This window comes from Mus caroli, unplaced genomic scaffold (genome assembly GCF_978045245.1).
Source record: "Mus caroli unplaced genomic scaffold, Mus_caroli_1 scaffold_4, whole genome shotgun sequence".
Classification (NCBI taxonomy): Eukaryota; Metazoa; Chordata; class Mammalia; order Rodentia; family Muridae; genus Mus; species Mus caroli.
In genome coordinates, this window is record NW_028227259.1 from 48217987 (window position 1) to 48241599 (window position 23613).

Genomic DNA, 23613 nt, shown 5'->3' on the forward strand with positions numbered 1-23613 from the left:
TAAAACTATTACAAAGTTCTTAAGATGCTAATTGTAAGTCCTTAACATTATAAAAGCAAAATTATCCTTGTCTATTTTTATTTGTATGAAAAAGATGACACCTTGTCAACTTAAGCTTGTGAGCAATTTAAAATGCTTTAAAAACTATGGAGCTATGTATCAGCTAAAATGAGTAGCACTGACTCTTCCAGTCGAAGGAGGAATCTAGAGGAGGTCCTTATCCTAAGTCAGGTTTCTCTGCCAAAGCAGTCAACCTAGCTGGAGGTGGGGGTTGACTGATACACAGGGATACACTCTCAGGTGCTTATGTAGGCATCTTATGCTATTTCAGGATTCGTAATCTCTTGGGTCCTAAGACAGTTTACAGAGTATGTATATGCATTTGTGTTTTGAGGGTCATGGAATTTCAACTGTTTGTGATATGACTTGATAATTCTAAGGATAAAGAAAATTTAGTGTATCTAACTTTAAACTAATTCAGGCTTGTACATTTCTAGAACTGTGATGACAGTAAACTTTGTTAGCTAGACAGTATTCAAAGAAACAGTAAATTTTCATGTGATTTACATATTTGAAAATATCATTTATAGAATACTTGTTACAGACCAGACAAGCTCTGTATGAAAAGTCTTTTCTCTGTTATCTCATTATCTACTAACTTAGTTCTAATTCTGCCATGATTCTCTCAGAAATCATTGCACAGAAAAGCTGGGTTTTTGGATTTTGTAATGACTATAGTGTGCTTGGCAGCATCAGATTTTAGCTGAACAAATGAATTCTGGACAATTAAATGACTTTGCTTTAAAAAAGTGTTACAGATATTCTAAATACTTAATATGGCCAAGTTTGAGTCTATAGTTTATTGTCTCCATGGATTTATATTTATCCAAATATAAAGTTGTCAAGATGTGTAGTCCCACATTTCTGATTTACTAAGCAGTTAACCAAGTGAAGGATTTTTGGTGTGCCTGAGTATGATTTTGGTAGGAAAAGGAAAGCTTTTCCGTTCCATGAGGAGCCAGCAGGTGCTCACCTGCTGTCTATAGGGTGACTGCAGAACCTTAACCAAGATCTAGTCAATTAGGAATGTAAAACTTGTGGTGTCTGTCTTCAGAGCTCAGGAAGGACACAGGGAGAGAAGGTGTTCATGATTTACCAGGACAACAAAACAAAACTATGCAGTATGTTAGTAAGGACCAGAGAAGCAAGAGGACGGCAGCCCAGTGGGAAGGCCAAGGTTAGAAACATTTGAAGTAGGTCTTGGAGGATGAAGATCTTAATTTAGGGCAAGGGAATTTAGAACTCTAGTTGTGATCCCATACTTAGCCTAGTGCACACTTTTTTCATCTGTCCACTTCATGGGATGATTAAGTGTATTTATGTCAAGCACAGGCTGTATGTAAAATTTCTGGGCCACTGACTATATACAGAATACTCCTCAATAAACGTGATCTAATGTTACTCCTGTTAAAATCAAAGGATGCAAATGTTTTCTCTCATTGTAAAATGTGGTCGATTCATGTGTGATCTGTTTCTGTATGTCTTTAGGTAAGGCTTGTGTGGTAATGGAATACAAGGAGGCTAAAGGGAATCAAATACAAGAGAGCCATAAGATCTTGTACTTGGGATTGCCAGTGTGACTGAATACTAATTTGAGTAAGCTTTCTTGGTTGGCTTATTGAAAAGATAATTTTTTCTTTAATGTCCCAATTTCAAGTACAAATTTCCACTGAAATAACACCAAGGAATTATAAAGTGTAGATAGTTAAAGCAGAAAAAAGATGACAGGATATTTAGGAGGTAGGGATTAGTAGAAGATGATTGAGCCCTGATTGCTCTCTTGAAGAGATTAATGCTTAATCTTGTATAGTGCATTAGGCTTTATGGAAGACTGGCTGTTTTAAAAGAACAAGCCTGGCTCCTTCATGGTCTCAGTGTCTCCTCTCCTCTCCCTTTCCCCTTTTCAAGTCCATGTTAGTTGAGACCATGAAGACCATGCTCTCAAATCTTCAGGACCATGAGCTAAGAAGACCCCATTTCTTTACATAATACCCACTTTTTAAGTAAACACAAAAATCAAGGATCTTAGATTTATGATTTTTTCCAAGGATTAGAAATGTCTTTCAGAATTTCAGATATAAAGGTGGCACAAAGCCTGTCATACTAGTAAACCATAGTACTGATAGTAAGGAAATTTACAAGAAATCTAGAATAATGTACTGGTTTTCTTTTCTGCTGAGTGAAGTAAAAGACCCAGAAAAGCAAACACATCTGTGTTACAGTCAAATTTTTGGACTTGTGTATTTAATTTGGAATACTTGTAAGATTGAAGAAGTTAGAAAGAGTATTGGTGCAGGGAGAAGGGTCTTAAATGTGGGGGACCTAAAGTTGTTATCAAGAGAAAGGGAAGAGGGATAGGAGGGTAGCTTAGAGACGGTGGTAGTGAGGATAAGAAATACTAAAGATCGTTCAGAAAGACTTAGGAAACCTATTATTTTATAAGCACACATACACATGTTCATATAAGTTGAATTGGTGTTACCCTACACAGGGAATATGTTCTTAGACGCCATGGGCTGCTTTATAAAAAGTCCACTGCCGGTGTGGGATGCTCCCCACTCAAGCTGTTGCTATGAGGTGTCTTAAACGAACCCTCCCCTCCTGAAACCATATAGACTATTGTCATTGCTGTTGGTTGCCCACTAGAACTTGATGGCAAGGCCATAAACACTGCTGAAGACCACACATTGGCCACAGGACATGGAGATATCAACTTAGTACTGACCACGATGCTTTCTTCTTGCTGGCTCGCTCTTACTGGAATGTACTATTGGTTGCACAGGGTGGTAGTGGTAGATAGTTATCAAGTTTTACCCAACTGAACCCAGTGAAATATAATGACTGGTGTGGCAGGCTATGCACATGGATACAATAATGGCACATATACTATGGATTTGCTGATTGGATTTAAGGTTTAATCCATAGGAGGAAACATCTGTTACTATAAGTTGTATCAAGAACCCATGGGGAGGTAGCTCACAGGACCTATGGGTAAACCGACTATTGTTCCAGTAAATGGATATAATATCACACTGCTTTCTAAATTTTTGCTTTTCTACCCTTTGATTATTGCAGCTCTCAGACCACATCAGAGATGTTGCTTTGTGGACAGTGATTAACTTGGAAATCTATAACTAGTTAAACTGCAAAGAAGAGCTATCTGTTGAGTGTTGAGCCACAAATGGGACATCTGTATCAACTCTTACCTCTGTAATGTTCAGCAGGCATCATGAAAGTGGAGGGGGAAGAATTTTAAGCCAGAGGTTGGGGAGGATCAGAGTCAAATAGCATCTTCTGGACATGACAAGACTGCAGTACTCGCTGTTTTTTTTTCCACACAAAATCAAGCCTGTCAGCATGGTAGCATGGAGGGGAAGTGGTTCATGTTTGGTTTCAGATCCTGGGATAAGGGACTGAGGTGGATATCTTAGATACCAAAACACACTTGGCTTCCAGGTTCTCCCAGCATCCCTCAGTCTCTACCTGACATACCTTGTCCCCAGCCCTGTTTCCAGCCCAGGGGTTTGGGCTGCCCTTCCCGCAGAGTCTCATCCCTATATAATCCACGCAATTGGGTCTCCCAGTGAAGTTGCCCTATTTCTGTGCACACTATTCCTTTCTCTTTTCCCCTCTTCATTCTTTCCCTTCCCAAAGTGACTTCTCTGGCCTCCTTCCCTGGGGCCAGTGAACTCACCTATACTGGCTGATTTTGTGTTAACACAAGCTGGAGTTATCATAAAGGAGCCTCCCTTAAGGAAATGCCTCCATGAGATCCATCCAGCTGTAAGGCATTTTATCAATTAGAGATCAAGTGGGGAGGGCCTAGACCATTGTGGATGGTACCATCTCTGGGCAGATAGTCTCGGGTTCTATAAGAAAGCAAGCTGAGCAAACCAGTAAGTAACATCCCTCCACGGCCTCTGAATCAGCTCTTGCTTCCTGCCCTGCTTGAGTTTCAGTCCTGACTTCCTTTGGTTATGAACAGCAATGTGGAAATGTAAGCTGAATAAATTTTTTCCTCCTCAGCTTGCTTCTTGGTCATGTTTGTGCAGGAATAGAAACCCTGACTAAGACATCACCCAAGAGTAGCTTCCCAATGAGCCTGCATTTAATACAATGGCTTGAACTAGCTAATTTCACCAGTAGAGAAGTAACTATCAGTGCTGAACCCAGAAGTGAGTACCCCGTTGGTGGCCCAGGTATTTTCTGGCCATATGGGGATGGCTTCTTTCCTCTATCCTCTGCTAGAAACATTTCTTCTGGATTCAGTGAGTATCCAATTACAGTTACTGCCTATTTGGGTCCAGGAACCTCTGGCTGAGTTGAAACCATGCCAGAGTTAGCCACCTCCTAAACAAAGACCAGGTCTTTGTTTTGGGTGAATCTTTGATACAAAGATGTTAAGTTACAGCTCTCATATAAACCATTTGATCTCAGATCCTGGGATGCTGTTTCCACAGTCTAGGGATCTTCTAGTGATCTCTGGCAAAGCCTAGAAGATTGGGTGTGATTGGATATTTAAAAAAAAAAAAAATCCTGAATCTCTACGCATAACTGAGGACTATGGACAGTTGAGGCTTTTGAGGGAAATTTTCTTTAAAGGTGTGGCTCCTGATCAACTGTGCTTTCCAATAGTGCCCCCATACCCAGTATTACATAACTAGCACAAATTAGACTTGGTGTGTAAAACAGGCTCTGGAAACACAAAGTTTGGGGGTTTAAAATAATATTAGCTTGAGGTTCTGCCATGACTTAGTTTTCTTGTACTCTGTTCCCATCTGCTTTCTCAGGAATTATTAGTGATCCTAATATTTCTTTTATGGCAAACTAAATGGTCTCATAGCTTAATTTCTTTACCTGTTCCTAATTTCACCCTTTTGCCCTCCCTATAACCAATCACCAGTGTTACTGCTGTCAAGTGGTTTGTTGGCAATGGTGATAGCAACTGATAGGTAAACCTACTGGGAGGGTGTTAGGTCTCATGGAGCAGGGAGAAAAGCCAGGTACCAGTGAGGGAGCAAAACCAGAATCAAAACATTGGCTCTGTATTGGTCAACCAGACACATGAGTAAAGTAAATGCTTGGGATTGAGTGTTAATGGCGAGGGGGTGTCGGTGCTCTTGGGTATTTCATAAAAGATCATTTGTTAATCAGATCCTCACCAAGATGGTTTGAGTCAGTGCAGTTTTAACCTTGAACAAGAATTTACCGTAACTCACGTTCTTCATTAATCCTTTAGGTGCCTTAAATGAATAATCCTGCACCTGGATTACAATCCTCTCATGTCTTCAGTAAATAACCTATCTGGCTTCCATGAAAATAGTACTTCTGACTCAGATCACTCCTGATGATTGCACTGATGACTCCCATCTTATGTCTCATCTTGCTTTCTCACCATTCAATACTGATGGTCTCTGCTATGCCTTCACCTTAGGGATAGGGCCTTTGGAAAGTAAGTAAATCTGTTGTACAGAGTAGATTAGTATCTTCCTTTGGGAAAGAGATACCAGAGTCATTTTTGCAATGTAAGAGCACAGTGAGAAGGCTGCTATTTTGTAATCCAGGAAACAGTCACCAGAAACCAAATCCTGCTGGTAGTTGTGGGTCCCCAGCCTCCAGTACTGAAAGCAAATGACTGTTTAAGCAGTAAGTTTGTAGTATTTGTGTCAACCCAAGGAGACCAAGCTATCCCATCTTTCTTCCTGAAATAGTTTTAGGCCTTTAAGACCAGACACATTACTTTGCTGCCTTTCCCACCGTAAGCCACTTCATCTGGAAAATAAAGGTTGAGATTCTCAAAGGTGAGTTCCAGGCTTTGTTTGCTTCTCACTCTGCAAGGTCTCCTTCAAGATCCTAACCCATTCTGTTGTGTTTGTAAGTGCTATCTTAACCCCCAGTATCACAAAGGATTTCCCTCTCTAAACCCAAAGTTATCCCCTAAGAAATTCATTCTAGAGTTCAACATCTTCAACACAGCTTGATTCTATTTTTGCTCTTCCAGTGAATACAAATATGAGAGTAGAGATCCTTGCTGTTTTGTCCACTATTTCTTTCCGGTATCTACCACATAAAAACTAGACAAATGCTTGCTGAAAGAATAAATCTGGGATATCTGCTTTGGCCACAATAAAGTAATAGGAACCAGATTTGCCTTCTAGCTTTGAAACAGCTGAAAGGAAAGGTTAAAATATACAGGGCAGGGCGGTATAACTGATTTCTGACAACTGGCTTGACACCTGGCAGATTTCCATGTTGCATGATGGGAAGAGGAACCCAGGAGGCATTGGATGTAGTTGAGTACAGGAGACAGTTGAAAGCTGCTGAGAGAAATTTTTTGGGAAGAGGAATATTTACTACTGGGTGTTCCCAGGTGTTTAGACACATGGTGATGTGAAGAGAAGAGCATGAGTCTTTACCAAAGCTGTGAAAATTATTAGCCACATGATTCTTTATTGTGAAGGTCAGCCTATCTACTGTAAGATGTTTAGCAACATCTCTGGGCCTCTATCTGCCCGATGCCTACAGCACCCTTTAAATGTGTCAAAAATTGTCGTCTGTGGAGCAAAACCATCCCTTGACTACCAAATGTTGTAGACTAACAGCTACTCTGGCTTTTGCTAGTAATGCTTAAAGATGACTTGAAAGGATTAAAGCATTTCTCAGTAACAGTCCAAAACATGTAAAGAATCATGAAGAAAAGAAAGACCCAGCACAAAACAACTTAAAACTCACAATGCCTCACATTTTATACAAGTTAGTAGGCATGAAAACAGGAAAATATGATTCCTAACAACACAAATTCACTCCACAGGGACAGATAATACAAATTACAAAGCACAAAAGGATGACAATACAGGTATTGAAAATATAAGTTCTGTAAGTTCAAGTGGAGAATACAGTGGGAAATGAGCAGCACAAATAGCAAGTCTGAACTGGAGATGATGGGCATAATTGTAGGGAGAGTTGCTGATGCTAAGGTCCTGTTCCCCAACTGGTTCTTGATTGAACAATAAAGATGCCAGTGGCCAGCTGCAGGGTGGAAGGAAAGAGGTGCAACCTCTAGGTCCCCTCAGGCAGGCCAAGAGATGCAGAAAGGGATTTGACCATGCTTTGGTCGGAGAAAAGACCAGCCATAGGAGCTCTTAGGCTACTTTCCCAGGTGGGAGATTAGAAACACAACTAAGCTGAAGGCAGTTTTGGGTTTTGAACCAGGAGAAGGTAACCAGGACACTAAGCTAAGGGCAGATTAAGAGGTGCAGAGTAAAGAATATTGGGAAGGGCATGTTAGCTGTGGGAGAGTAGAAGTGCCCAGCAATTGAGCCGATCAGGCAGGTTGAAATCGAGTTTCTCTCTCTCTCTCCTCTCTCCCTCTCCCTCTCTCTCTCTCTTCCATCTGCAGATCCAATATTCTTTGGGCTGTGAGTGAGGTCCACCTGGAGCTTAAAGCAGGGTAGTGGAAACTACATGTAACACATAATCCACAAAGTGGGAAACATTCTGGGTAGTATTGACAACAGACTAGACAATTAACTAAGAATTGTCAATGACAGAAAAATACATGATTAATACTAGCCACAATGGAAGAGAGGTAACTACTGAAATTAGTATCTGACATGGGCAGAATACATATGACACACACATCACAGAAGTAAAGACAGATGGATACTTACTGAAGAACAATGGTTATGAATGACTAAACTCACACATTCAAGGTGCTTAACAAATACTAAGAGGAAATAGGGAATTGTGCTAAGAATCTTCATGATCAAACTGCTAATTCAGGGGAAAATTAACATGCAGGAGATAAAATTAACCAGAGTCACAGACGTAATTTCAGGAGCAGCAAGGTAAAAAGAACCTTTAAAAGACTAAAATCAACCAAATTTGAAATCCATGTTAATAAAAAAAAAAGTTATTTGTAGTGTTTGGGATCAAACTCTAGGCCTTATCCGTGCTCAGCAAGTGCTCTACCACTGAGCAAAACCCCCCAGCACCTGTGTTATTAAAGTAGCTCAGGGTGGCTGTGAATAAGTCAAACCCATGGTCCTTCTGCCTCCCACATTAAGCTGGATACAGGTGTCTATCTCTCTGCCCAGCTCACAAGGTACCCCTTGAAACCCTTGAAAAGGAATGTCACATAAAAAGAAAAGGATGAGGGAAAATAACCCACAGCAGAACCACACTACTGGAAACTCAAGAAAAAGATGCAGGAAGAATGAAATGATATTAGATGGAAAACTTGACTTATTTTTTAAAAAGCACAAAAATGAAGTCATGAAAAGGAAAAAATATTTTTTAAAACGTGCTTGGAAGATGACTATGCACTTCAGACTGGATGTGGCTTGTGTGTCCCCCACGGGTTCATGTCTTTCGAAGTGCCATGGTATTGAAGGTGGTAGAACCTCCCGCTCTGTTGCCCAGTGGGATGACACTATCCTCAAACGTGATTCATGTAGTTTTTTTTTTTTTTTTTTTTTTTACAAGACCCACCTGTCTTAGGTAGGCATTTCACTTTCTGCCTCTGACTCTGGGGCCCCTGCCTTGAAGAAGTCTAAAGAGTTGGTTGGGGCTGCTTGATCTCTAGATTTCAGTCAAGATGAGGTAAATTTCTGTTCTTTATAAAGTGTCCACCTCACATATTTTGTTATAGCAACAGAAAATGCAAAACTATATTGTTTAAAGAAAAAATAGGAATAGTGGAATTAGTATTCCTGAAATAGTATTTGTATAATTTATATATTTATAGATATAAAATATATGGCAGCAACAGCAAAAAGACTTGGGGAAGGAAGTAAAAATGTAATAAAATTTATTATTCATGAAGTGAATAGTGAGTATCTGAAGGTGATAGAATGATATATAGTGTAAATCTAATAGCTCCATTTTAAGTTGTATTTGTGGCCCTGGTGATGCTATCTAGGGTGTCACCCATGTATGCTACAATATATCCCCAGCCCTTTTTAAAAATTTTCAAGAAAGAGCATCACTGAGCTATCCAGGAAGGCCTCAAACTTGAGATTCTTTAGCCTCTGCCTCCAAGTAGTTGGGCTTCCAAGCTTGGGTCCAGTATAGCAACCATTTTTTAAAAGAGTAATTTAAAAGACTAAATAGACTATTAAAATATATAGACCCTGAGGGAAAAATATTAGGCTAAAATAGAAAATGTTTCAGTTGATTGAAACTGAATCATATTAATAATAACATGAAATATAAGTGGCTTAGTAAAAGGCAGGTATCAAATTGGGGGAGGGGGAGCCTAAGCCTCAACCATATGCTATTTAGGAAAAACCCAAGTAAACATAAAATCATAATTGTAAGAAATGAAATTACAGAAAGGATACAAATACATACACTTTTCACCATACAAATAGTGAAAAGTGAGTCAGAATGATCATTACAAAATAAAATAGAGTCTATAATACAGGGTTTTTTAGGAATTATGGTCATTCCATAATTAAAAAAAATCAATAAAGCAGTTAATGATTCTAATTATATATGCACCCAATACAGTGCTATAAAATACATGAAGTGAGACTTGAAAGAAAGGAATACCCCCAATCCGTGTTGCAGGATAATGCTTCTCTAAGGAACAGACAAGACTGAAATTCAGTGAGTAAACTGACAACAGTAGGGTCATTCAGCAACTTGGACTACTGGCATTCACAGGGCCTTTAACAGATGTAGCCTCCACACTATTTTCAAAAACAGGGATTATTTTAGAATACTTAAATGGGTTCTGGAGCCTGAAGGCTAAGGCTATGGCTCCATGGGTGGCTGATGAGCTGAGTATGATTCCATGTTGGAAGGGGAGATCTGACTTCTAGGAGTCGTCCTCTGATCTTCCTATGTACCATATATGCACATATGACCACCAACAGGTAAGTAAACAAATAAGATGCAATAAATAAGATCCTGCAATATAAACTAAATCTGTCGATTAAAAAAGACTGGATTGATGTAAATTATTCTTTAAGGCCACAAATAAATCAGAAATCACTAAGGTTTCAATAAAGGTCTCAACTATTTGTAAACTGAACAACAAAGTTTGAAATAATCCATAGGGTAGATTAAATTAAAAAAATTCAAAGGAGGATAGTATTACATGAGGAAACATAAGATGCAGGCAAAGGACACATGAGTTGTGAAGAAGATATCTAAAGCTAATTGTTTTTCTGGTTTCAACTCCAATATGTCTTTTTTCTTCTTTTATTGTGGCAGATAATTGCAAAAAAAAAAAAATGTAATTGGTAGTGAAAGTGTAAAAGCCTAAGCTAAGCCAAGCTTCATGGCTTCAGAATGGCCACGTTTAACTGTGAAGTTCATTGAAACATAGAGTTTGGGGATGGGAAAATGTTTTTGTGGCACTTTGATCTAGCTGCATGATCTTTTTACTTGTGAATTCATTGCAATTTAATGATTTTTTATAAAATTACAAATTAGTTTGAATTAACAGAAATATATCAGCAAAATTTGAATATACCTCAAGTATTTTGATAGAAACTTGCCATGCTAACATCAGTGAAGAATTCATCTTCCCATCTCTTTAATGCTACCCTCTAGGCCAGTGGCTTTCAAAGTGAGGCCCTTGGATCATCAGCATAAGCATCACTTGCTGCACTCCACACCTGCTGAATCCAACTTTGTGGATGATACCCAATCATCTCTTTAGATAAGTACTTCTGGTATCTATAATAACATGCTACAGACTCTGACCTACTGTTCTACAGTAGAAACATTTTGTCTGGACTACCACAAGGCTCTATGTTTTCACTCTTGTCCTATATGACTATTTTCACAATGTAATCTGAGACCTTTTTAGGATATCATCATATAGTTATCCTAGTCATATGCAATCTAAATCTTCTGTGTATGATGGCAAGTCACCTACAATAATTCATGGCTCATCGAGGACCCCTTATCTATTCTTCAGATGTAACCATATCTAGTATCATGGTTTTATTTTTTGTTTTTTGTTTTCCCTCTTTATCTTGACTTGAGAAACACATTGGCGAAGCCTTCTCTTTGTAACCTAGCAGAACTTTTCAATTTTCCCCATCCACTTCCTGGGAAAATCATCCTGCTCTCACTAGTTACCTGTTGCTTGGTCTAATTAGTACCAATTATACTATTGAAGTTCAGTAATACGCATTTTCTGGATCAGGCAGAGTCTTTGTATAATAAACTCTCAAAGCACAACACAATAATTGAGAGCTTATGAGTAAGTTCTGAAATAATTTGCTTCATGTCTGCTTCATTTAATAAATGTAAAAACAAAAGTAAAAATTGCATTTGGTTTCACCTCCTGTTGTTTCCTGTGCATTTATTATACTGGCTAGCTGGGGCTGGAGAAATGGCTCAGAGGTTAAGAGCTCTTCCAGAGGTCCTGAGTTCAGTTACCAGCAACCACATGGTGGCTCACAACCATCTGTAATGGGATCTGATGCCCTCTTCTGGTGTGTCTGAAGACAGCTACAGCATATTCATATAAATAAAAGCAAATAAATAAATCTTTTATTATACTGGCTAGCATAGAGAAGACAAACTTGTTTATGAGACTGGGTCTTGAGTTTGCTATGTAGCCCAGCCTGGCCTCAAACTTGGGCTCATCTTCAGTTTTCCAATAGCCAAAATTTTCTACATTCTTATCCCAGAGACACAACATAAACAATGAACTTCCCAGTGTTGCCTAGAACTAGGAGGAGGAAGTCAATGTTTGGCAGAAAATTAAACTAATATAAACAAAAAAATGGAGGTGGGGAAAAATCATTTGGACACCTACCATGTTTTTTTTGGGGGGGGGGCGAGGGAGGGGTATAAAGCATCAAGAGGCAACTGCATCAGGTTTAGTGTTGTGATCCTAGGATGCTCAGAGGCACAGTGAAGAAAACTATTTATTATGGTCTAGAAATGTAAGGGAAAGAACGAGGAAGTAGGGGGGCTGGACAAAGAGCTCTGAGTTCTTTGTTTTTACTGTTATTACTCTTAGATCAGCGTGGAAAAAGACAAGCTATTGAGCACACTTGCAAGGGGAGCACCAGAAACCCCCCTTGAATTTGGATTTCCTTCCTTCTTTCATATTTTTTTCTTCCTTCCTCTCCCCTGTGCCTTTCTCTCTCCTCTCTTTGGAGGGGATTTTACTTATTTTATTCGTATGGGTGTTCATGTGTGTTCTGGGAATTGTGGGTGCTATGGAAGAACAGCCAGTGCATTTTACTGTTGAGCCATGTCTACAGTTCAAATACTGAATTCTTAAGTGAAGAAACAGATATGGAGTGGTTCCATGACCATGTTTTGAACGACAGCCACTTCACGGGCAGGGTTTCAACTTAGCCTGTGTAATGCAGAATGTCTGTCTCAAGAAAGTTATATTAAAACAAAGAGAGGGGGGGAGAAGGAGGAAGAGAGAAAAGAAATACAAAAGGCAGAGATTACTTGAGGCATGAGTGAGACAACAAGATCATATGTGGCAGATGTGAACAATGAAATTAGCTGCAAATAGATGTCAGCAGCTGGCCATCAAAGAGGAGGATGACCTTTGAATTTACCCCAGCTAGAAAAACATTGCTAACAATCTGAAGGGAGAGAATACAGATCTATAAAATGGAAAACCTGGTGTCCACAGCGCCCCCCCCACCCCCGCCCCATGCGGGTGGATAAGGATGCACACTGCTCTTGTGACACAACCACAGAGCTAAAGCAACTGTTGTTGGAAGATGTAGCTGCAGCACTGGGAATGAACAAAAATCACTTTGATCTTTTATTTAACTAGCCATAAATTTATGTTTTATAGCTATGATCTATCAAAAATGCCGTAGTAAAGTCATCTGAGCTAACATCTAAAAGGCAAAATCAGGTACTAGAATGTGATTATCTTGTTCTTAACAGTATTTGTCATTCCTTTACTGTGGCATGTTACAAAGCCCTTGTCATTTGGACTTTTTATTTTATGCAGAACAGGGCTAAATACAGCACATAACGTATCTTTACAGTCACATTCTTTTCTGAAACTCTTATCAGAAAACTCTATAAAGGAGTGCTTTCAAGTATGGATAGAGAAAGTGACAGAGAAAGTTGAGCAACTGCAATGTACCACGCTGAGAAGGAACTGTGCCTAAGGGGAAACAAGAGGAACAAACCACTCCAGTCACATTTGGTGGAGAGTACCTTGAACATAAGAGTGTCTGTCATTGCAGCCGATGTTCCTCGGAATCCACCTGTGGATGCTGGTATACAAAGTGCAGCTTACGTGACTGAGCCATGTAGGAATATGTCTCCATCAAAATAAAGTTACAATAATCCACTCTGCATTCTTTCCATTAAGTGACAATTATGATGAGGAATAACATAAATTATAATAGTGTCTATCTAATACTACTCTGTAATGATGCACCTCAGTCCCATGAATCTGACAGAACATCTTGTGTTCAATCATCAAAGTGAATGAATGTTCTAAGGGGATGAGAGAGGGTAGGTTACAGTTTCAGCCCTGGTCTCAGGTAGCGCAAGGGGTTGATCATTTCAAAATCACACAGGAGTGATAGATTTTTGTAAAAAGCAGCATTGGAAGCCAAAATACATGGAATGTTTCAGTCACTTTCTCAGAACAGAAGACAAAATAGAAACTGACAAATTGAATATTTTGAAAGTTATATGACAATCCAAATTTTTGATTATTTATAGAAGAAAATTAACATTTTAGGATGAGTTAAATGAGTCTACAGTATTATCAAGTCCACAAGAGGTATAGTCTTACCAAGTTCCTCACATATATCCAAAGTTAGAATACTTACCAATTAGATATTTACCAATTAGGAACAGGCATGTTTGCTCTGGACTTGAGAAACATGAACATTAACAAATGTCTGTATGACTATTGTTTGGTAATTACAGTATATTTAGGCCTCAGCACACCCTTCACACAGCCCATTTTAAAGCTGGGGCACTAGCTCAGTGGTAGTGTGCCTATCATGTCCTTGGCCTGGCATTCAAGCTTGAACACTGTATTATACATGTCAACTACATCTCCTCAAATGCTCATTTCCTTATCCAACTCTCATGTCTATTTTATACTTTTAGAAGAGAGTAGCAGCAATTGAGTTTGATCATACAGTTCCCTATAGTCCACAGAACATTGTTCACACTGGACTGATCTCTTTAGCCTTCTCATTTACACACATGATGAAGCCATGTACACTCTGACAGGTATTCTGAGGTAAAATACACAACTATTCAGTTCTGTCGATCTGGGGACAGCTCTTCAAACCTCCTCTTTCCTAGTTCTACCACACTGGAGAGTGCATCGTCTGTGGATCTGTGTAATGGACATGTTCGTGTAGTACGTGCATGCGGATGTGGGTTAGTGTACACACTTGTGCACACGCATGTGGCGGTAGAGGTCAACACTGGGTACTTTCCTCTAACACTTTTCCACCTTATTTTCTGAGACAGTGTCTCTCACTGAAACTGGAACTCATAATCTGGCTAGACCGACAGGAGTCCAGTGAGCTCCAGTCACTCACCCTTCTCTGCCTTCTTAACACTTAGATACAGATGTGTGCATCTGTGGCCAGAGTTAACATGGAGTCTGGGGCTACAAATACATGTCCTCATGCTTACATAGTAGATATTTTATTAAGTCATTTCCTAGACCCAGATTACCTCTTGATTCATAAAAATATGAACTTGAATATTTCAAGATCTCCACCCCACTCCATGGATTACTGACTAAATTCTGAAACATTATTTCCCCCACTTAGTTCTAAGAGAAACAGGAAGTTTTGGTCGAGAACAAGTTCTAACCTCCCGGCCCCAGCCCCGAAGATCCATACTCAATAACCTGTCTCAGGAATACCCTCACATGTCATCCCCTCAGCCTTTTTCCTTCTCCCAGGCTTTGACATTTGGACATTTTTAAAGCTCACTTTAAGCAGATGCAGCCCGCCTTTCCAACTCCTGGCCACTCACAGCTACTTCTTCTTCTTCCTTTTTTTTTTTTTTTTACTTCCTCTTTGAGCACTTAGCATCTGGCACTGGACTTGGCTTTTTCGACTATTGCTCCACACAGGTGTTCCCTCCCTCAGCATGAGGGTGACCTCCTGCTGCATTTCCTGGAGCCACCTCAATGCTCATCATGACTGACTGAAGCACACTGCTTTCTTAAGACATTTTCCTCCAGTCTCTGCCCGCTTCTCTCATCCTTTGTCTACGTTCATCAGTCTCACTTCATGCACACCTATTTCCTGCATCCTGGGGTGACTCTAGAATCCTAGGACCCTGCAATCCTACACTGAGGAATCTCTCCTACTTTAGTGACTTCTCAGATTTGCCAAATCTGTCTCCGTTCAAGCCTCATCTCTGTACGGGACTCACGTTACCCACCGGCTTCTTTGACATCTTTTTTATTAAGAAATCATACTAATTTCATCTAAACCTTTAAAGCTAAAACCAAACCCCTTGCAATGTTCTTGATGCTCAAGGCAAAGTTCTGGACGTTTCCCTTCATTCCCGTGTTCTATTAAGACCCTGACTTTATGGGGCTGAGCTAGGTCCTCTGCATATGTTATGGTCCTGTAGCTTGGTGTTCTGGTGGGACTCCTAACAGTGGGAGTGGGAGCTACTGTTGACTCTCTTGCCTGAGCTTGGGACCTTTTCCCTCCTACTGGGTTCCCTTGTCCAGCCTTGATATGTTTGTGCCTGGTCTTATTCTAACCTGTTATGCTGTGTTTGCTTGATGTCTCTGGGAGTCTGGCACATTTTTTTTTCTTTCTGAAGGGAAGTGCAGGAGTATCTTTGAAAGAGAGGAGGTGGGAGGAGACTGGAAGGAGTCAGGAGAGGGGAAACTGCTGTTGGGATGTACTATATGAGAGAAGAGGGGGAAAAATGTGATTTTATTCCATAGACTTCTGTAAAATTTCTTTCCTACTTTCTTGTTAGGGCTTAGACCACCCCCCAACCCCCGCAATTAACTGATGTTGCCTCAGCATTTGAGCAGTGCCTTCCCAGTGATTCTGTCTTTTGATATTTTATATCTGACTGACCACTGCAGTCTCTATTTTGTACCTTAGCTCTGAGAAATTACTCAATGTTCCAAATGAGCCATCTTTATTGCCTCCACTTTCTGTCCGAAATTTGTTCTACTTGAACCTCTCCCACCATTTGTTACCTTCTAGTATTTGAGATTCTTGGAATTCTCACTATATAAGCAACAGTATTGGATAAATCTGACATTCCATGTCCCTCCTTCATGTTCCTTCAGGTATCTTCTTTCTGTCATATTACTCAGCATTCAGTAGTACTTATTTTTCTATGCTTCCTAAGAGCAAAACCTGTGGCATTAATCACTGTTTCCTTCAAACATGAAGTATCGTGCTTACAATAATAGTAATAATAATAATAATGACTTTATATGAATGTGTACATATTTTCTCCCTTTGATGAACTGGAACGTCCTAGACCTTCCACACTGAGAACAAACTGCATTTGCCTTCTTCCCATGTCTACATTTAACAGAGAGTGCAGCAGATGCAGCGAGATCTTATGTATTAAATCATATTTGGACAGTTAGTATGTACAGAGGCAAGACATTCAGTATAGAAACAATTATTTTCCACAAATAGAAATATTCCAAAATTTATAATATACACTGTCCTCAGAATTTGTCTAGAGAAGTCCTGTAGTTAACAGTCTTACGTCTTCAGTCACTAATTATTTATGAAAAACAAAAACACATATAAAACTAATGATGAGTTTTAGTGTTACTTCCAAAAAGGCAAAAAGAAGCATGGACTACCAAAGATAATGAGAGAAAAAAAAAACCACAACAACACTGTAAGAAACATTTAAAAATCACATAAACATAACAAATATTGTTATAAATATAACTGTAAAAAATAATCTCGATTTAAAAAATGTTAAAAATAAAGAAGGAAAGTTATCAGTAAAGATGAATAAAGTTCAAGCAGAACAGCAAACAGCACTAGCAAATTTTAAAATGGAAAAGGTGAAAAACAATTCTTTATATGTTGCTAATTTTTAAAATACCCACAAAGGATTTTAAAATCAATTTGCAAAAGTAATATTTAAATATCCATCATCTTCCTATTTTAGGAATCTTACATTTGACAGGGTGAAAAATAATATTAAAGTTGAGATTGTGTTTGATTGTTAGGAAAATACAATGGGTAAGAAGCTGCAAGGATAAAATACGGTTCTGTTGTAAAGTGAATTAATGCAAATCACTTTAGAAAAATCTGTAACAGCATGAGATGAAAATGAAACAAATAAAATGAAACTATATTTTATTCTTCGTGAAACTTGTACACATATTTTAGGTGAATTATAATCTTAAAACTCTGCTATTAGGTATATTCCTGATGAAGCACCTGTTATAATATTATTTTTAGCCTTCTTGAGGATCAAACCTAAGTTATTCTTCAGAGTTTCCATGTACCTTTTGTAATGGAGAGTCTACTTTGACCTCCTTTGAGCATTTTTCATGCCAGATATTTGAAACTTTTTATCATTATATGTTACAGAGTACTGGAGTATGCATGTTAAAATTATTCAGTTAACTGACCGGGGGGTGGGGTCACATAAAGCCTATAGAAAACTTTTCAACTTAATTATTGTGTTTAATATTTTAATGAGACCTCATGTTATTGACTCTAGTAAGACACTAACACTTCCCTAAGTCCCCAAAGATTTCTCTAAGTTATACAAATGTAAAAATGAACACCAGCCATAAAATATTCTTTTTTTCTAAATATATAAATTGGCATTCTTTCATGGTGAAGATGGAATCTGTAAAGTCTCCTATCTAATATCCTGCACTGTTTAGTACCTACCAAATAAGCAGATGAAAAATGGCTATTCAGGAAACTACCATGCTCATGTTATCACTCATTCATCAGTACTGAAGCTATGTCAGTATATCTTTTTTTTTCCCCCTTTGGTTTTACGAGACAGGGTTTCTCTGTGTAGTCCTGGCTGTCCTGGAACTCACTCTGTAGACCAGGCTGGCCTTGAAATGTCAGTGTATCTTAATAAGGTACATCACTTAATTTCATATTCCATTCTCAATCTGAAATGACCCTAACAGTGACTTGCTCAGCTCCATAAAGGAATCCTCCTCTTTATATCTATCTGCACAAGTGAGCTCTAATTCATAAAAGTCCACTTATTATACTTGCTGATCATTGAAAAAAATAGTATATACCACCTTCTAAATAAGCAGTCTTGCAGTATGTTTTCAAAACAGTATCAAATAGAGTAACAGCTTAAAATGAGGGAGATTTACACTTTAGGATTACAATGTTACAGTCTCTAAATGAGACCACTTTAGCTGTTTTCTGTATGTTCTCATGGTTGGTATTTTTGAGACCTGAGCCAGTATTAGCCTGTAGTAAATTTTTAATTAGCTTTTCAGTCACCTACCAAATACATTCACGGCCTGTTTTCACAATGTTCTTCATGTCTCTTCTAAATGTATTTGCTTGTGTTTGAATGCTGAAGCTTAGCGGTTAAGTGCACTACATCTAGTAGTACCTAATTTCAGGAGTTTCATATTAGGTGCCAAGAAATTAAGTTGTTCAAATATTTTAGAAATAAATTAGAATGGAGTTAGCTGTTCCTTTTCTACCCACTAGCTTATGGTTGACTCAAGGCACCTACAATGAAACTTTAAAATTAAGGAGAGAAAAACTTACCTACTTGGGATTTTGTACAATAGTTTGCCATTTGTCCAATGTTGCAAGACTGTCGTTTATGCCTTTTTGCTGACATTTCTGTGGTCTTCCATGGTGGTCTTTTTCTTTTGCTTAATTTGCTAAGAGCCTCAGAATTATCGGGGTTCTTGTCAAAGTCAACATGCTTACTAAACTGACTACGGTTGAGTTCACCAGTCAATCTATTACTTGCAGGACTATTTGCTTTGGGATTTGCTCTTTCTTCATTTTGCTTTTTAAAGGAATTCTGCCTTGCAGAATGGGACCTTAAACTAAAACGCTTTGATTCTTCTGGTTGTGCCCGATTACCTCCACTGTCAACAGATTCAGGAGAATAAATTATTGTATTTAGCTTAAAAGTGTTTCTGTGTTCAAAACAGTTGATCTTCCTCAAAAATATTCTACAGTCTTTTAAAGTTTTTGACCTCCAATTATGGGAAGATACACTTTCTATTATTTGTTCCTTTTCAGAGTCAGTCTGGCCACACCCTTTTCCGTTAAACTTATTCTCTAAACTAGCATGTGTTCTGAAGTCATGTACTGCCACCCTCTTGTTAGCAAAGGCGACTCTGGGTTCTGGGGGTGAGGCCCACTGGTTACCTACTGTGCCTTTCCCACTGAGTGATGTCTCTGCATTTTTCTCCCCCTCTGAGTTAGTCCAAGATGGATTCTGGCAGAACAATCTTAAGTTCCTTCCTTTTGAGCTCCAATCAACTGTTCTGTGGCTGTATGGCCTTTCCTCTCTTCTCCACCTTTCACAGTGCAAACTCTTAAACTCAGTCCTTTTCAACCTTGCTAATCTTAAATTACTTTTCACATTTAAGAGTGGTGAGCCAACCATTTTATGTAGTATATGAAATTTCCCAGCTGGTTTTGAAGGAGAAGAGACTGCAAATTTTTTAAAGTGCTTCCTGAAGGGGCTGGCATTAAATCCACAGCATTTCACCCCTAACTTAATGCCCTTGGTGCTTATCACTTCCAAAGGGTTTCGAGCATTTGCTTTTCTAACTAGTGAAAGGGACTGTGTTTCTGTTGTTTGCATAAACCAGGTACAAAGTTCATTCAAATTATACTTTTTCTGAAAAAGCATTTTTACAGGTGAAACTTCAAGTTCTAGAAGACAAGTTTCCAAAGGGCTTGCTGCTTCACAATGATCACCTTTAGTGTATTCTGTTTTATGAACAAAATGTTGAGCTTCATCTTTACTCACCTGTACCCACGCATTTGTTATTTGTTCAAATCTATTGTTTAATCCCTCTAACAAGGAATCATTTGAAGCAGAAGTAGCCCACCACCTTAGTAAAGGGTTGGATGAGATTACAGGGTCCAAGGACACTTCAGAAATGGGCATTGATTTTTTATCTTCCAAATATTTTTTTGCTTTCTTTGAACATCTAGATCGTGGGATACCTTTGGAAGCTAGTCTATAACCTGACTGCCTGTATTTTTTCTTTGGATTTTTGCATTTATGCAAATGAAGTTTACATGATTTATGACGGAGAGCATTTTTGTAAGTAAGTGAGCCAGAGGATGCAAATGAATGTAAGAAATGCAAAGAAGGTTTTCTAGCCCTAATAGAACGTTTCGGAGGCATAGAAACAACAGTACTATTTGATTCATTCTTAAATATGTCAACATTGGTGTGCTTGATGTTATCCACATTACTGCACTGCTGGTCAAGCTTTTCTTCTAGGCAAGTTTTCTCTAACATTATCTCCTGATCTAAAGGAGGTAAGCAGCTGCTAATACATACTTCTCTTTCCTGAGGTGAAATTCTATTAACTGTCACAGATATACCAGAAATTTTCACTTTTGCAGGTCGACCAGGCTTCCTAACAATTGATAAAGGTTTTTGGTTTGGTCGAATAATGTTCTTGGAAGTCTGAGGTATCACAGACATGCTCTTGATAGGTCTAATATATTCAAAGTCAGAATCAAAAACCCCACTTTGAGTTGTCAATCTTGACCCAGCACTCAGACTTTCACCAGAGCCAATCTCATGAGCTTTAGTATTTCTGAGACAACTAGAGTTAACTGAAAAGTCAGAGACATCACTGTTCAGTGAGATGTTGCTGATGTTCATGCTTCCTTCAGAAACACATCTCTTGGTTCTTCTTGACCTTCCATAAACAACAGTGACAATAATACTCTTCCTGCAAACATCTTTGACTTCTGATAAGAAGGACTCTGAATTTTCCTTTCTAGGGTTAAAAGATTCATTTTGGGAAACACTGACATTTGTTTGACCAGCTTTAGGTTTTGGTGGTCTTCCAATTGGCCGTTTAACCTGCTTCACAACTTGGGGACCAATTTTTTTAGGTCTACCCGGTTTTCTTTTATATGGTAAATCAACAGCACCATTTGACTTTTCCTTAGGGTCTTCTTGTGGCTTATCATTGTTTAAATTGTCAGTAAACTCTGCAGATGATGGTGTAGCCTCATGTACACAGTTAAATTGGTTCAATTCACTTTGAAGGTTTGTAACATGATTAGAACTATAATCTTCCAAGCTAGTGTTTGGTGTATCTTCAGTTGTTTCTCTTTTTCTTCCAGTCATCTGACGGTTTTTATGTTTGTGAGAATCAAAATCAGCATCTGACTGTGATGTGCTGACGGAAGTTAAAGTGTATTTGACACCTTCACTGCTTTTAATCTCAGATAAAAACATGAGTTTGATAGGACTAGAATAGTTAGAAACAGAACTTTCAATGCCTTCGCATTTTGTTGGCAAACTTTCAACAATGGCTGTCGAGCTACCTTTCTCTAAAATGGGTGATGTCTTCGGATTATCAAGTGTCTTGTTCAAATCCATGACAGGCATATCATGACTTCTTTTACTGCTAGATGTGAACACAGATTTTGATAAACCCTGATTTTTACAAGCCATTCTACTTAAAGTCAAATCTCTCCCAGCATTTTGGTCTTTATCACCTGTTTCTATCAATTTTTTGGATGTTTTACATCCTTCAGATAGTTCTTGACTAGTCCAAGACCTTTGAGCCATATTTATTGTGTCTTCTAAACGCTCCACAACAACTTGCAAACTAGAATTCATTGCAATTTTATTTAAGTCTATATTTTGAAAACTTTCAGTTGGATCTCCTGGATCTTTTCTGTGTGCAGAGCCAGATACTCTTTTGCCCTCCAGGAATTTTTTAGAAACAGAATCGTTTGTTACATATATGGAATACCACCCTGGAGGCACGATATTTCGTTTAGTTCTGCTCAAAAGAGGAGTATCGGTTCTCAAAAGTGTTGGAGTATTTTCTAGTTTTGTATTTTCCCTATTATTTTGTACAGTTGGTTTCTCAGCTGTAGCTCTCTCCTGTGATTTTCTTTGGCTCATTTTCTCAAATGAAGTTGCTTTAAAATTTTCTGAAAATTGATCAAGAGCCAAGTTAGTTTCTAAACTCCCAAGAGGTACCTGAATTGATGGTGCTACATCATTTGGTGTAAACATTTCTTCATGATTTTCATTTTGAAAGCTTTTTGAAATTTTTAAAGGCTCTTGACAAGGCTGGAATTCTTCTTTGTTCACTGAAAGCATCTTATCATTGTATGATAATTTTCTTGAATTTTTTTCACTGTACCTTCTTCTCAGAAAGTTTTCATCAAAACTGGCAAGTTCTCTTTTTATCTGTAAAGATTGCCTTCTGATCACTGGTGAATCAGGAGAGTTGTGTATTGCAAGTAACGTTTGTTGACGTTTTCGAAACCTTGTCTGAATAATTTTATTTTCAACCTTTTTATCATGTTGACTCAGCAATTCCATAAAACTATAATCACTGGCTGTTGCACTGTGCAAGAGAGATGTTATTAAATCTCCCAGTTTAAAATCACTGTCTGAATCACAATCAGTACTAGATAATTTTATGAGGTTAGATATATCTGTGGTTTCTATTGATTTTAATTTTTCATTAATACGGTCCATTAAATCTTGAAAAATTACAGCTGTCTCACCCTTTTCATGATTTGCAGTATAACTACCACTGGCCCCCAAGAGCACAGAATCAGTGTTACCAGACTTCTTAGTTTTATGTAGTTTGCTGTCGTGGCCACATTTATGAGTGCTTATCTCTGCTGGTGTAAGAGATGGAGGCTGGTTAATGCTTGCCTCAAGTTTGTTATTTTCTACGGCTGAAAGCTCTGAGACGATGTCTTTCCATTTTTCCAATCCTCCAGTCTCCACAGGTGATAATGGTGGGGGCGAGGGACTTCGAGATCTACAGGTATTTTGAAGAGTGACTGAAAGATCACAAACTTCCCTTGACAAAGGAGGACTGTGACAGGCTGGTTTTGTAGACTGAGTCTTTGCTAACTGTCCACAACAGCACCTGTGTGGATTAGAACTGTTTTCAATTCCTCTATTTGTTACTGTCTTAGTGTGCTCAACAGTTACAGTTTGACAAGACAAACACTGTATTTCTTTAATACAGACTGGCAGAGGCACTAGACCAGGGCTTTGTCTCTCATTCTGTAAGCACCCTCTTTCTGCCAGTCTATATTCACAGCTACAGAACAGACCATGAAAACCATCCTCCAATAGGGGCTTTTGAGATTCTGAAGACATAGCACATGATGAATTACAACAGCAAAGAGAAGCAGCATTCTGCTCTTGGACTAGAAATTTCAACATAGCCAAAACTTGTTGATGGTGATGTATGCACAAAGATTCCAAAACTTTGCTTAATGCTGATTTTCCTTTTTCCATTTTAGTAGCTTCCTCTGATTTTGCATCAACAGTTGAACTAAAAATAAAAATCAAACAAAAAAATGAATTACAGCAAAAATATCATAAGGAGTTATAATTCTTGACAGCATCTGAATGATG

At 38.5% G+C, this 23613-nt stretch overlaps 1 protein-coding gene across 7 annotated transcripts in view; it reads right to left on the reverse strand.

Moving 5' to 3' along the window:
* Positions 1-23613, reverse strand: part of Lcorl (ligand dependent nuclear receptor corepressor like) — a 151785-nt gene that overhangs the window by 3563 nt on the left and 124609 nt on the right. For 5 of the 7 annotated variants that reach the window (XM_029478131.2, XM_029478134.2, XM_085836682.1 and 2 more), the window contains one exon: positions 15040-23530. The exons of 1 other annotated variant lie outside the window; for it this stretch is intronic. In XM_029478131.2, the coding sequence (XP_029333991.1) occupies positions 18745-23530 (4786 nt within the window). In that variant the 3' untranslated portion in view covers positions 15040-18744. Of the gene's footprint in view, positions 1-15039; positions 23531-23613 lie in introns of those variants that run through there. One more of the 7 variants, XM_029478132.2, reaches the window with a different exon arrangement.